The 15192-nt window shown below is 43.9% G+C and overlaps 6 protein-coding genes and 1 non-coding gene across 7 annotated transcripts; 3 read left to right on the top strand and 4 right to left on the bottom strand.

Moving 5' to 3' along the window:
• Window positions 1–310: 310 nt before the first annotated feature.
• ATC70_007080 (uncharacterized protein) lies at window positions 311–1120 on the bottom strand (the record flags this gene model as incomplete). The annotated part of the gene is made up of 1 exon (XM_064826345.1): window positions 311–1120. The coding sequence occupies one exon, from the start codon at window positions 1118–1120 to the stop codon at window positions 311–313; it is 810 nt and encodes a 269-aa protein (XP_064676443.1).
• Window positions 1121–1671: 551 nt separating this feature from the next.
• On the bottom strand, window positions 1672–2238 carry ATC70_007079 (uncharacterized protein; the record flags this gene model as incomplete). Its single annotated transcript, XM_064826344.1, has 1 exon — window positions 1672–2238. One exon carries the CDS (start codon window positions 2236–2238, stop codon window positions 1672–1674), a length of 567 nt encoding a protein of 188 aa, XP_064676442.1.
• Window positions 2239–2567: 329 nt separating this feature from the next.
• Window positions 2568–2650, bottom strand: ATC70_007078. The gene has a single exon. It is a non-coding gene; the product is annotated as a tRNA-Tyr (tRNA).
• A 992-nt stretch (window positions 2651–3642) lies between these two features.
• On the top strand, window positions 3643–4599 carry ATC70_007077 (uncharacterized protein; the record flags this gene model as incomplete). The annotated part of the gene is made up of 1 exon (XM_064826343.1): window positions 3643–4599. One exon carries the CDS (start codon window positions 3643–3645, stop codon window positions 4597–4599), a length of 957 nt encoding a protein of 318 aa, XP_064676441.1.
• Window positions 4600–5024: 425 nt separating this feature from the next.
• ATC70_007076 (uncharacterized protein) lies at window positions 5025–7958 on the top strand (the record flags this gene model as incomplete). Its single annotated transcript, XM_064826342.1, has 2 exons — window positions 5025–5498; window positions 5553–7958. 2 exons carry the CDS (start codon window positions 5025–5027, stop codon window positions 7956–7958), a joined length of 2880 nt encoding a protein of 959 aa, XP_064676440.1.
• Window positions 7959–8487: 529 nt separating this feature from the next.
• Window positions 8488–9024, top strand: ATC70_007075 (uncharacterized protein; the record flags this gene model as incomplete). Its single annotated transcript, XM_064826341.1, has 1 exon — window positions 8488–9024. One exon carries the CDS (start codon window positions 8488–8490, stop codon window positions 9022–9024), a length of 537 nt encoding a protein of 178 aa, XP_064676439.1.
• A 786-nt stretch (window positions 9025–9810) lies between these two features.
• Window positions 9811–14907, bottom strand: ATC70_007074 (uncharacterized protein; the record flags this gene model as incomplete). Its single annotated transcript, XM_064826340.1, has 1 exon — window positions 9811–14907. The coding sequence occupies one exon, from the start codon at window positions 14905–14907 to the stop codon at window positions 9811–9813; it is 5097 nt and encodes a 1698-aa protein (XP_064676438.1).
• Between the last annotated feature and the right edge of the window lie 285 nt (window positions 14908–15192).

Raw genomic sequence — 15192 nt, 5'->3', positions numbered from 1 at the left:
TATTTACACATCTCTTTCTTTGCTTTTATATTCTTTACTAGTTGGACAACTATAAACCTGGTGCTCATTTCTATAGACGAATCTGCTTTGGCTATTTATCTCTATACTTACTCTATTATCACTCTTACATTATTTCCAGAAGTTATTGGTGCACTAATAAAAAGCAGTTTGGTGCACTTAGAAAAATCAATTTGGAGCACCGCCAAAAATCATTTTGGTGCACTCATTAAAATACGATTGGTGCATTTGCAAAATAAATTTCGTGCAAAAATTAAAACGTATTTGGTGCATTATGCACCAAATGTGTTTATTATATACTTTTTCTCTCTAAACAGTCAGCCCATCTGGCAGCAGAGTATCTGCAAAATCCTTGTAAGTCGATGATCATAACCTTGTTACAAGAGTCAGAAATTCTAGTGGATAGCGTTTCTTCTTCCAAAAGCGCTACTCTCTTGAGCTTGCGTTTCACTATGGACCAAAACTGCTCGATTGGATTAAGTTCCGGAGAGTAAGGTGGGAGATAAACGCATCTATACCCTCTGCCTTCAATGTACAGTTGCATGTCTTTGTTTTTGTGGATAGGGGCATTGTCCATAATCAAATAGTGATCCTTGAACTGTTCGTACTTATCCATCACATCCAAAGTGCTGGCGACAAAATTGAAATAATGCCCAGTAACGGTTCCTCCCTTACCTGCTTGAACAGGGCCACTTGTAGCTTTTCTTTTTTTCGAGGGTGCCGTAACTTTTGGAAGCTTCACCTTCACGTTAACAATGCCAAAGGAAGATATGGCCCCAATGATTGTCGTGGTTTTTGCTCGAGTTTTGGGAACATTTACAACAGCTCGCTTTCCTTTACCTGACCATGCATAGTTGCGCTTCATGTTGATATGAAATGCAGCCTCATCAATAAATACGCAATTGCTTGTAAAATCCATGTCAGTTTCTTGCCACTGCTTGACCCAATTGTATCTTTCTTCAATCTTCTCGGGACTATTTCGCTCTACAGAGTGGAAATGAGCCCTTTTAAGAGAAAAATGACGCTTTTCATAAAGAAATGTGTGCAAGGCAGATTGGTGAATATCAAGGCCAACAAACTGAGCATTCAGTTGTTCCATCATTTCTTCCAAAACTGAGTCCACTACGGCCCAACTGATGTTCTCATGAGAACATCGACGTGCTCATATGAGAATCTATTTGATGTTCTCAAATGAGCACATCGATGTTCCCGAAAGGTGAAAAATGCTCTCATATGGGAACATCGGCGTTCCTAAAGATCTATTATAAGTCGGCCGATGTTCTTATGAGAACATCCGAAATGTTCCCATGTGAGCACATCCATATTCTTTTATAAGCACATCGATTTTCAGAAATTTGAAAAAAAGAATGCTCCTACCGCGGTCGAACCCACAACCTATCGGTTGTGGATCTGACGTTCTTCCCACTAAACTACTCGAATATCTTATTGAAATATATTCTTTTACTTTAATAAGTAGTTATTAGGTAATTTTAAATTGCCATTTTCTCGTGCAATTTATAATACGTTTAGTAATTTTATGAATCTTACAGATAATAAAAGTCTCTCTGTTGCCTACAATATTATAGTTTAGCTATTCAAACCATTTTATTCCAGTGGAAAACTACACCTTCTCAAATGAGAACATCAATGTGCTCATGAGAACATCGATGTTCCCAAAAGAGCACATCCATGTTCTGTGAGAGCATCAGTTGGGCCGTAGTGGTCTGGTTTTTCATCTACTATGCTGATCAAATCCATTTTGTGCTCTTCTCGAAGTTTTGCTGGCCTTCCAAACTTGCTGCTCTCTTTTTTGTGTGGTAGGTTCTCGTCTTTTGCCAAACTCTCCGCACCTTTCTTGTACCAGTTTTGACCAGTACTGGGAGGGATATTTACCATTTTACATGCTGCGCGGATGCTCAGTTGTTTCTCGTAAACGTAAAAGAAAAACTTGTCTTTATCTTCAGGTTTGTATGAACGATACCTTTTTCTTTTAATTTCTCTTGAATCCACTTTTTCATCATCATCTTCTTCTACACTATCTGCCTCACTCGTCTTGCTTGGCTTTTCTGGTGGCTTCAGATACGTATACTCACCAAAGTTGGTTATGTTAGCCAAAGGGTATTGTTCATTGTCTATCTCCATGGAGATGACAACAGCAACTGATTCACCCTGCTCATTGCAGAGATTGCCGTTTCCATCTTCGAAAATAAATTGATCCATTGAATGAAGTAATACTTGTGATAAGAAAAGAACTAAAAGTGCATCAAATACACTTTAATTTTTGCACGAAATTTATTTTGCAGGTGCACCAATCGTATTTTAATGAGTGCTCCAAATTGATTTTTCTAAGTGCACCAATAATTTCCGGAAATAGTGTACTATTTATACTACATTTAATCACTTTGTAACACTATATGCCGTAGTTCTGATTATCGAAAAGAGCAGATTGTTAAAAGACAAAAACTATAGCAATCACAGCTGCCTCTCTTGTTGGTCCTGCCATTGTAACGTCTACATACACTACATTTCGCAAAATGTAGAAAAATATGTCCGGCTTACCTGATTCGAACAGGTGACCTAAAGATGACAGATTCACTACAGTCTTCCGCTCTACCAACTGAGCTAAAGCCGGATGGATGCTTGAATGTCAGATGCTAATACGTAGAGATAGTATATGCAATCTGAGATCTGATCGAGATATAAATGGAAGTAGATATAGAGAGTGTGCAGGAAGATGTTATAGCCTTTTAGTTGAATGGATAAAAAGGTGCTTTATTAATATTAGATTTGAACATTGATTTTATCCAATATAGTTTGTGTAATGTTGTGCGCTATCCAGGTTAATCGCTGTTTAATGTTCCTGGTAGCTGGCGCTCTAGGTTTAAACCTGCGCTTCTTATTCTTGTTTGTGTTTAGTCTGTCAATGATATCCTGCAGATCTAAATCACTGTCAGAATACCCTTCAACCCTGACATGAATGGCTCACTTGGTTAGAGCTTCATGCGGAAGCAGTGAGTATGCCGAGAGGTCGTGGGTTCGAATCCCACCTTCGCATCCATATTTTCCGCCTTTCTAACCTGGCATGTTACTCGGTATTTGTGCTTGCACGTTTAGGTGTGCTGCGGTGCGTCTGGCCGGTTTCTACCTTGAGTCCTGTTCGTCTCCCCCGTCTTGCGGCGCGGCCATTGCCATTCTTCCTTCTGTTTCTCCTCTTCTCTGGTGGGTTTTGATGCCGTTTTCATTACTGGTCCCCTCCCTTTAGCAGCTTCCCTCAACCTTTAATTTAAAACATGCTTTTTCCCGCCGAATCACTGTTAGTCTTGCAACATATGATCATACCGATTCCGCAGTTGACTACAATTGTAAATAAATAAAATCCAATATTAAACTGAGCTAAAGCCGGATCTCTTCCCGTTTTTCGACACTTTTTGCCACCCTCTTCGGAAAAAGTATCCTGAAAACCACAAAAAACGTAATATCTCATCATCCAGTACTCCAATCCACTCGAAATTGTACCAGTATACTTGCATCCATCAACAGTTTATTGTGTTATAATTTCAGAATTGTCGTACACCTGTTTCATATTTTTTCGAATTGTTGGAATTTCAAAAAATATTCAACGCCATGGACACCAATCTACAAGCTCTGGATATGAGTCACTTTCCAGCGATACTGCAACAAATCCAGCAACAACTTACTTTGGTAACAGAGAAAGTTAACAGGCATGAGGACCTCCTTACACGTCTGGCTGCTTTGGAACAAGAAAACAAGGATCTGAAAAAAATTTTACAAGACAAGGACCTGGTTATTCAAAAATTACAACAAGGTCCAGTTACTAGTCACACCACTTCTCCTGGTTCGGGTCGACCCAAGGGGGGCGAAAGTTCCTCTATCCCAGTGTCTCCAAAGCCTCTCAAGGAAGCTCCTAATTTCGCCCAAATCGCTACTGCTGCTGCTCACAAGCCTGATCCTAAGAAAAAAGACAAAAAACGTCTTGCTGCTGGTCGTGCCTTTACCACTGCTGCTACCAAAGGTGTCCAGGGCTATCAATATGTATATATTGGTAGATCCCGAAAGATCCAACGTTCTGAAGTGCGTAAGCATCTAGCTAATGCTAGTGTTGATCTGGGTCGTGTCTTGGATATCTGCTTTCCTGCCTCCCATATTATTGGTGTTCTGTTGCACGTTCAATACGTTGAGGAATTTACTGCTTTATTGACCAAGGCTAAGGGTGAACTGTTTCCTGCTTTTGATCCATTGGACCCCAGCAATATTGCTGATCCCAAGTACGCCAGCCTCTCTGATGATGATCGTCATGCTCTGATCCACCAATTTACTGAAGCTCGCTGCCTGCAAACTTTGTCCTTCCTCCGCCCACTTAATGTTAGTGGTGTCGGTAAGTACTTTATACAGAAAGGTTGGATCTGCGATGAAAGTCTCTCTGTTGCCGTTGCTCAGGCCGTTGAACGCTTTGCTAAGAAGGAGCCCAAAAAGGCTGATTTCCTGTTCCGTCGCAAGCTGAACTCTGATTCCCAGGACAAGGCTGGATCTGGTAGTGATATGTCTGATGTGGATCAATAATGAGTTCCTTCTCTGCCCCATCTATACTGCCTAATAATGTTAATGTGCCTGTCTCCCCGGTTTTCGTCTCTCTTTCACTCTGGAATGCCAATGGTCTTCGCCAATCAACAGTCCATGATGTTCTCTCTCATGTACTGGATACTCAGGTTCTGCTGGTTACTGAAACTTGGCTTACATCTGGCTCTTTTCCAACAAACTGGTCTCAATTCCATCTCTATGGTTCAAAAGTACCTGGTGCTTTCAATCGTGGTTCTGGTGGTGTCACTGCCTTTGTCTCTCCTTCCTGTCCCTTCACTGTCTCCCAACTACCTTCTTATAATCCGCACACTCTGTCTCTAAAGGTTGGCACCCTTACGGTTCATTGTGTTTACTTTCCTCCACCCTAATCATCTGATAAGGTGCTCTCGGCCCTTAGTTCACTACCTATGACTAGGGATACTATCCTCTGTGGCGATTTCAATGCTCGGTTGGGTTCTCTCACTGGTGATGCTATCTCCAATGCTCGTGGTAATGCTCTCAAACCTTGGTTTGATGAACATTGCTTGTCTGTGCTCAATGCGTCTTTGGCTTTTGGCGTTACGACGTACTCTTCTTTTCGGCAGCAGCAAGAATTGAGTAGTGTCATTGATTTGTTTTTGACAAATATTGGTGATGTTGCGTTGGTGAATCCTCAACTGGTGCTTGAGTCTGATCTGTCTCTTGGTTCTGACCATCGATTGATGTCACTTACTTTCGGGTATGTGCCACCTCTCGATGACACTGTGGCTCCTGGTGATTCTGTTCTGGCTCCTCGGCGTCAATGGAAGCTCTCGAAATTGACGAAAGAGAAGCCTTTGGGCTTACTCCGTGAATCCTTTCGATCTTCTGTTGCTCCTCTGGTTGGTACTCTTTCTGGTTTGGTGTCTGCTCCTCCTGGTGTTCGTCCGGATATTGATGCACTCAACGATTCTTAGAATCAATGTTTGTATGAATCTCTGGATAGTTCTATTGGTGTAAAATCTGGTCGTCCTGGCCATTGGAAGAAGTACTGGACACAAGAAATTCAGGATGCTGCTACTGCACGCGATCGCTCATATAGTCAATGGAGGCATGCCTTTGGTATTGCCAAAACTGAAAAATGGTTCTTATACAAAGTTGCTCATCGCAAGTTTCGTTCCCTGGTACAAGCTGCAAAGCGAAGGTCCTGGCAACAATTTTGTACTGCCCTGGAGTGTGATTTCTCAAAAGCTACTGCTGCTATTAAGCGCATCAAGCGTAATAAAGAATCCTCTCCTACGTACAGCCACCCTGATGGTCCTGCTGCTTCTGTCTCTGCTATGGGTTCTCATCTCGCCTCGGTGTATGATGGCTCTCTGCTTGCCAATGCTACTCATCCTGCTGCTCCTCCCACCTTTGACTCTGTTCTGCCTTTCTGTGTGCCTGTGGACATGTCACTGTTTGATGTAGATACTTTAGTATCTCATATTCGACGGCTCCCAACACATAAAGCTCCTGGTCCAGATCATATCAAGGCTGAGATGCTCAAGTCCTTGGTCTCTGAGATTGCTCCTGTCTTGTCGTTGCTCTTCAAGTTGTGCTATCAATGGTCGTATACTCCTGCTCTCTGGCGCCAAGCCCAAGTCTTTCCCATTTTCAAGAAAGGTGATGCTTCTGATCCCGCCAACTATAGGCCTATTTCTCTGACTTCTGTTGTGCGCAAACTGTTTGAGTTCTCTCTCATGCCTGAACTGGATGCCCATTCTCCTGCTCTTGACATTGCCCAAGGTGGTTTCCGCCCTCAACGTAGTCCTCTGGATCAAGCCCTCTGCTTGCATGACTTGATGCATGATTACTTTGTTGCGCACCGTCGTCGTCCTGTTGTCTCTTTCTTGGATATCAAGTCAGCATATGACACAGTCGATCGTCGTGTTATCTGGTCTGCTTTGGCTGGTTCTAGTCTTCCTCGTGCTGTTCTGGGTCTGTTGATCAACATGTTTGATGATGTGTCTGTTTCTGTCTTGATTGCTAATCACAACTCGGTTGCTTTCTCTCCTGTCACTGGTGTTCTGCAAGGCTCAGTGCTCAGTCCTCACTTGTACTCGTTGTATATCAATTCTTTACCGAGTCTTTTGCGTTCTGGTGCTACTGGTGCTACTATGCTGCCTGTGCCTGGTACTGATGCTCCTATTGCTATCAATAGTCTCCTGTTCGCTGACGATGTGGTTGTCTTTGGTTCAAAGTCTGAGGTTCAGCGTATGTTGGATCTTGCTGCTGGTCATTCTGTCTCTCTTGGATATAGGTGGAAGCCTTCCAAATGTGCTGTGCTTGGTACTGCTGCTGCTCTTGCTGGCTCTCCTCTGGTACTATACAATGAAGCTCTGCCTGTCGTTGACGAATTTACATACCTTGGTATGCCATTCCGATACAAAGGCCTGCATGCTCCTGGTATTCTGTCTCTGCGTTCTGCTGGTGCTGTCAAGACCATGGCTCTGTTAAACTCTGTTGGTGTCAACCGCAATGGTTTCTCTTTGCTGCTCTCCTCTCGCCTGTACAGGACATTTATTCGTCCTAAGCTTGAATATGGTCTGGCTATCTCCCATCTCTCTGCTCGTGATTTTACTGCTATGGATACTTTGCAAAACCGACTTGTTGGCATGTTTGTGGGTAGTACTTGGGTCAATGTCGCCAAGCACATTACCTGTCTTCCCAGTATCAAACATCGCTACAATGTCCTGGCTACCCGTTTTGCTCTGCGTGCTGATACTCTGCCTGACGATTGTCTGCTGGTTCTACTTCGTGCCCATTTGCACTATACAAGGTTGGATCGTTTTATATGTGAAAACCCTCTGTATCAGTCGCTGCATGACCCTGTTCCTTCTTCTGCTGGCTTGCGTACTACCTTTGCTGCCTATTGGCAAGATCAGGTTGATCTCCAACTCTCTGCTGCTACTGTCACTGGTCGTCATACTTTGCTTCGTGCTTGTCGTCCTGATACCACAAGGCCTGATCCCATACTCTATCTGCCTCTTGGTCGTATTGCCCGTAGTCGTTTGGTCCGCTGGCGTCTTGGCCGCTTTACTAACATGCGTGAGGAGTGTCCCTGTATGTCACCTGCAGGTGTCTACATCTCTCGTGATCACTTTATGTACTGTCGTGCTCTTGATCCTGCCTTGATCGATGCCTTGCCGCCTGCTCCACCTGGTGTGCACCGTATTGACCATGCTCTTAATTGCTTGCCCACTAATGCCTCTGCCGGTCCTCCTGATTTCTGGCCTGCTCTACTGAACCTCCTGTATGCTATCGATTGCCTTGTGCATCCTCTGGCTGTCATTGCTCCGGATCCAGATCCAGCGTCTCTTTGGTACTCTCGTACTGGTTGATCTGACAGGGATGAACATGTTCCATTGTTGTTTTCTACGTGCGGCTCCTCGGTGGTAAGTCATTATCAAAGTTCCCATCCGTTGGTTGTCCCTCGAGATCCTCAATGTGAGCACCACTAGTCTCCATGTCCTGCACTCTTGTCACTGCATTTTTTGTCCTTTTGAAAGTGCTCTGGAGGATTTTTTTAGTTACTTGTTCTATATTTATTCTTGAAATTAGGCTATGCTCCCATCGAGTGCCCACTAAATTTCATATAAATAAAAACCAATCTTAAACTGAGCTAAAGCCGGGACCTTTCTTTCCGCTAACCAATTTTTTTAATACATTGAAGCCCAGTAATATTAAAAAATTGCTCCAACTCTACAAATCCATACAATACATAGCCAGAACACCATTCCAGACGACACCAAAGTAAACCAGGCATTAAGCTCTGCGTCCTCTCTTTCTCCAGGTCAAAAACGGCCAAGTTCCTCAAGATCTCCACCTTTTTTCGCTGTAGATTTCACTCAACAGTTGAAAACAAAGAAAATGACACTCTCTCCAACCTCTCAGCACCATCATCCACAAACATCAGTTGATATCATCAACATTTCAACTGGTTTTGGAACAACAACTCCTCCATCTGCCTCTCCAGCGAGTGAACAGCAACTTTCAACCTTTATGATTGAGGTTCGAAATCGCTTAGCTCGTCTGGAAACCGCCCATGTCGAAATTGAGCGGTTAAAAACAGCCCTGGCAGAGTCTGAGGCTGCTCGTCACGCTCTCGAAGCCCAACTTGCAGCTGCTACTGGTACTACAACTAGCCTGGCTCCCAAACCATCATCATCTTGCCCACCTCCTGCCACTACTACAACCACAACAGCATCAGCATCAACTACATGCACCAATGCTACCTCTGCCACCATTTTGTCTCCAGGAAATCAACCATCTTTTGCTGCCGTCGTTGCATCTAATACAGGTGCAAAGCGTAAGAAGAAGCCTGCTGCTCGTCCTCCTCCATCTGCCACCAAGGCATCCGCTACTCTTGCTCGTCTTTTTGCTCCTCAAAGTGATATACCTGTTTAGAATAACGAAATATAGACAGAGTAAATACAATTAGAACTGAATATATTTATTATGTTATTCCAAGATTGAATAGGGATCAAAACTAGTGTAGATATCAAAGGTATTTATAGTTATTTGACAGTGCCGCAGCAATAGGACCTTGATCTTGAATGCGGGATAATTGTATAAGCCTTGAACCAGTAACGAGGATGTGCTGCATCAGAACTCATGAACCGCCAGTCAAGGATAAACAACAAAGATGATCCAGGATAGAATGTTCTTCCTAATAGCTTTGACGGAAGAACATTTGTCGGAATTGAAACCCACTTCCAGGGACGAAAGGCCATAGGCTACCACTCTCTAGGAACCAGGATATAGATTAGCCATTTGATGGCACCACTCATGTTCCTTCGTGCTGCTTGAATAAAGACCTCTCACTTCTACTATGCATCTCAGCTCATTCTCAGATCCTCTTATGTAATATACGACGCCTAATACATTTGCCTCTCAGAGATGATCTATATCCTCAACATTCGTCCCCACCAGAATCGATAATACTGCAAGAATTGTCGATTCGATAAACACTACACCACAGGAGATAGATCACACAAGCTTGGCTCGTTGAAATACTTCCTATGTGTTATCATGAATTCGGAACAATGGCCATTAAAACATCCCAATCAATGTAAAACCCAATGGGAAAAAAAAACAATGATCAGGTAAAAAGGTACACTGCTACCACAACACATGACAACACCCTCTCGATCACCACTCTTACCTCGTCCCCACTGTCGCTCACCTTCCCACTTATCCTGTCTTCTTCCTAACATAAGTGGCCCGACGCCGCTTCGCTGGGGATTGAGGAGCCCCCGCCTGATCTGCTTCCCCAGTGGCAGCACGTTTCCTCTGTTGCTTACTCGGCATTTGAGCCACTCGCTCTCGGATGCGCCCTTCTTCTTGCTTCTGCAGCTGCACATGCTTTTGCCAATATCTTTGCAAAATATGGGGATCCGATACATCTTCTGCAGTTATCCACGAACACATGCGTTCACCATAGCCCTTCCATTTGATGAGATACTCACGATTCGCTGCTTTGCCCCTATGATCTCGAATCGCCTCAATTTCGAAATACTCATCATCAATGGCCTTTTCATCTATGTTCACCACCTTTAGCTCGGATGGTACATAGTTGCGATGAAGAATCTCATTCATTTCATCCTTCAACTCGTATGACCCGCCTTGATTTCTACGAATGACCGTATATGGACCATCATAAATGGGACTCAACTTGCTTGGTCGTTGACGTATCTTTACCATCACATGAGCACCCACTGGAATGTCCACGAGCATATGCTTGTCATTAAACCTCTTCTGCATAATCGCATTCATCTTGGCCTCTCGTTCATTGATCGCTGGAAATACCACCTTGTGCATGTAGTCAATACGCTCTTCAAGCTCTTTTACTGACATGATATCCTTAGGGATCGGGTATTTGTCTTTGTTGGCATAATCCTCTGGCAGTGTAACTCGCCTGGCAAACATCAGCGAGAACGGCGAAGTCATCGATTTACTCTTGATGTAACGATTACAACAAAGCTGCACAATTGGAAGGTAATCGCTCCATTCTCGCGCATTAGAGTTACACATTTTCCTCAGCGTATTCATCACAATTTTCACACTCGCCTCCGCACTCCCATTACCTCTGGCTGCGTATGGGGTAGAATAGTTGCGCTGCAAACCTAGGTTCTCACTGATTGCCTGAAGCAAGTGATTCTCGAATTCCCCACCATGATCGCTCTGCATAATAATAGGAAATGAGTAATCCCCAAACACCTTAATCAATTCTCTAGCAATGCTCGTTGCTTCCTTCGACTTTAATGGGCGCAAAATCACATACTTGGTACACAGATCTGTGACAACCATTATATACACATATCCATCAAAGGTCATCGTCATTGGGCCACCCAAATCCACTGACACATGCGACATCGGCTGAAGCGAAACTACATTCTTGAGCGGATGCCACCCTCTCTTTGCAATATTGTGCTTCTGACATTCTGGACAGCTACTGACCAACCTCTTAGCATCTTCATACACATTAGCCCAATGCAACCCTTGCGAGTGCAATTCTCTCACAATCGCCTGTGCGCCATAATGCCCAAACATGTGAATCTCTTGTAAAATCTCATCTCGCTCTTCCTCAGGAGGTGTCATGTAATCAAGATCTTCCTTCGCATTTTCAATCACTTGTGTAGCAAAGATATTTACTGCTTGATCTTTGCTATACCGCTTCTTCTTAATCATATTTTTTGCACCACGATTCTTGCGATTTTGCTCATGTCTCTCCCGACTACGCTCTTCACTTTCCTCCACTATTAACTGCGTACTCTCATTCTCCACAGGTGGATATAGTCTGCTCAATAAATCCGGAAAAATGTTCATTGCTCCTGGTAAATGCACGACTTCAAATGTAAAATCTAGGATAGTCTCAATCCATCCAGCCATCATAGGGTTTACCACTTTCTGAGAATGCAAATACACTAATGCTCGATGATCTGTCAGTACCCGGAACGCACGCCCATAAATGTACGTTTGAAACTTCCGCAACGCCAACACAATCGCATACAATTCTCGCTTCGTTGTGGACCAACGACGCTGCGCTGGACTCAGTGTGCTTGAAATAAAACCCACATACTTATGACGCCCCTTGTCATCTTCTTGGTAAATCACAGCCGCTACTCCATACAAACTGGCATCACACGCAATAATAAATTCCTTGTCGAAATCTGGGTAATTGATCAACAAATCCGCTTGCAATATCTTCTTAATTGCCTCAAAACACTCTGTATGTTGATTCGTCCAGTGCTTCATCACATTCTTGTTGTCTTTAATGAGGTCCGTGATCGGAGCCGCCACTCTATAGATCATTGGAATATGTGAACGCAAATAATTCACTAATCCCATGAACTGCTGCACTTGTTTCTTGGTTGAGGGTACAGGCCAATTCGCCACATTTGTACATTTGGATTTGTCTACTCGGATACCCTTTTCATCGACCACAAAGCCTAACAACCGCACCTTTCTCTGCATAAAATGGCACTTGCTCGGCTGTAAAATCAATTTTGCCTCTGTAAGCCGATCAATCACCGTTTTTACGGCTACCTTGTAATGCTCAAAATCCACGCCAGCGATAATGATATCGTCTAGAAAATTCTGCGTAGTAGATACCACTCGTCCTGACTCGTCACGCACTTGTTGCAATCCTGCTAGCAACGTAGATAGTGTAAATTGATACTGGCTTGGCAGCTGGCATAATCCAAAACAAGCCTTCAAGAAATAATATCCTTGGCCGTTAAAACTAAAGCTACATTTAAATTGGCTCTCTTTTTCAATGGGAAATCTGTGGTAAGCATCCTTCAAATCCGTGGTCCCAAAATACTTCATACCACTCAAGTTCTCAAAGATGTCTTTTACTAAAGGAATTGGGAAATTGTAGGGAGGTGGCAAAATACTATTCAACAAACGCACATCCAGACACACACGGTGATCCACTACATTTCCCAACTTGTCACGCTTTGGTACCACCAGCAAAGGGCTATTAAAGGACGAATTGATTCTCGAACGTCCGATCGTCTTGGTATCTAACCACTTTTGAATTTGTCTCTCTACTACAGGCTTCAACGACTCAGCAATCGGATAGGGACGACGATGCGCCGTCGCTCCTTCTTTTGTAGGTAATTTCACTATAGCTTCTGGCAATGGACAACACGACTCGATAGGTATCTCTTCATTTCTCTTTAAGGCTTCGCTCATATATGTCTTAAACTCCTGACGCTCTTCCTCAGTACCCGCAGGTGAGTTATCCGCCTCTAAATGTTTGCCCTCAAAGTCCAAATTGATATTCTCAAACATTCTTTCATTATGTTCTGTAGCATCTGAATGCTGATGCTCACTGTCGATGCGAAACGCCACACCAGTAAGCCCAATATTCATCTTTGGCAACACATCCACTCCCAACAGGACATCAAAGTCCAACCCTTGCTCAAACGGAACCACTTCTAATGCATGTTCAAATACAATGCCATTAGCATATTTAAATTTCAATGGAAATGTCATTGCCACTCGCTTCACAGACTTGGATAAAAATTTCAGGTACCCATCAACTTTTCTCACTTTTTTGATCTTAAGCACATTTATTAGAAACTTCAAACTAATACAACTAATTTGGGACCCGGTGTCCACCTTGCCAATGACCTTGATATTCTTAGATTCTACACATATCAACAACGGGGTCAACAACGCAAAGTAATTAGTTTCTGCTTTGTTCACATTCACACTAGGCAACTTACATTGGAAAGCCAACTCACTCATCAGCTGATCTTGATCAGCGACACTATTGGCATCGTCTGCATTGGCATCCCTCGAAGATGATGCCCCTAACGAGGACGAAGACTCATTGTCCTTGGTGACCACACTTGCCGCGAAGACCTCATGATTCAGAGCCGTGTTGGACGGACCAACCCCAGGAGGACGACGAGTGCTGCAATCATGTCCCCTTTCAAATGGCTTCCAACACTTCACGCATTTGCCTTCACTCCTGGCCTTCTCGAACTTCAAAAACTGACACTCCTTAGACCCATGGGAATCATTCGGACCATGCTGCTTACAATGATACCTCTTGGTTCCACCACTGCTCTCCACTCGCTTGAACCCTCCATGGTTACGTCTTCCACTTGACGACATCCCTCTTGACGATCCTTGGTACCCACGACGCTCTTGACGATCCTCAAACGCAGCACCTGGCAGCAAAGCTGTTGCATGCGCATAGAAACGGTTGTCATCTCCCAACACATCGCGCGCCACTTGGGTAATTCGATCCACTGTCCACGACTCAGTGCCTTGTTCTCTCACCAAGGTAATGCGCACAGCCGTTTGCACCGGCAAGATTAACGACGCCATGAAGCGATCAGCCACTCTTGGATCATCCAACTGGAGGCCCGCATTGTACACTGCTTGCTGGAATCGACACGAGTAATCCATAATGGATTCAGACGCACTCATCACCATCGTAAATACTAAATCCGTATTGCGACGAGTAATCACTGCAGACCCAAAGCGTCTAGAGAACACTTGCTTCGCTTCCCACCACGAGCTGCACTTCAACAAAGTCTTGTCGACCCACGCACGATCCCCATTGGGCATACACAACGGAAGTAACTTGGCCCACTGCGCTTCCAAGTCCAACGATGATGAATTCAAGATGCTCTCAAAAGTACGCAAGTAATGATCTACGCTCTCAAACACTTCTTCGTTGGGAAAAGCCTTCACCGCTGCAGAAGCCAACTGGAATTTGGGTAAATCGCGACGATTCAGAGCCAAATTTTCACTACGCATCATTCCACGACTCATCGCACTTGTCTTGGGCTTGACCACATCCCGATAGCTACGCAATTCCACAATCGCATCCTTATTGCTGCTAATCACTCGCAGAGCCTCATGACGCTCTCTCGCAGTAGGTGCCGTTACTACCACCTTCAACAATTTCGCATTTTCTTCACGTAATGCCTTCAACGCATGCTCTAATGAAGCTTCTTCACTTGCTTCCATCGCCTCACTCAATGGCTCAGCTGCGGACTTCCCCCCAGATCCAACCTCTCCACTCACGCTCTCCAGAGGCTCAAACGCAGACAAAGCCGAAGAACCACCACCAAGTTCAGCCATCAATTCGTCTTCATCAAGCACTTGACCGTCTTGAGACAGAACCTCGGTAAGACCATCCATAGAAGGATTGAGATCGAAATCTTCCAGCGTAACAGGAAGACCAGCCGCAGTAGCCCCAGGGACTTGAATCGAACCATTTGCTGAACCAGCAGTAGAATTAGAGGACACAGAACCAGCAGACATTCTTGATTTAGGATTGGGATAATATAATGCAATATATAGAGGTACAGTAATTAATTGTAAAAAATGTTTAGAATAACGAAATATAGACAGAGTAAATACAATTAGAACTGAATATATTTATTATGTTATTCCAAGATTGAATAGGGATCAAAACTAGTGTAGATATCAAAGGTATTTATAGTTATTTGACAGTGCCGCAGCAATAGGACCTTGATCTTGAATGCGGGATAATTGTATAAGCCTTGAACCAGTAACGAGGATGTGCTGCATCAGAACTCATGAACC

Source organism: Mucor velutinosus (genome assembly GCF_035048745.1).
Source record: "Mucor velutinosus strain NIH1002 chromosome Unknown tig00001549, whole genome shotgun sequence".
Classification (NCBI taxonomy): domain Eukaryota; kingdom Fungi; phylum Mucoromycota; class Mucoromycetes; order Mucorales; family Mucoraceae; genus Mucor; species Mucor velutinosus.
Note: the sequence above shows the minus strand (reverse complement) of the source record. Positions and strands in the feature narration are given on the sequence as shown.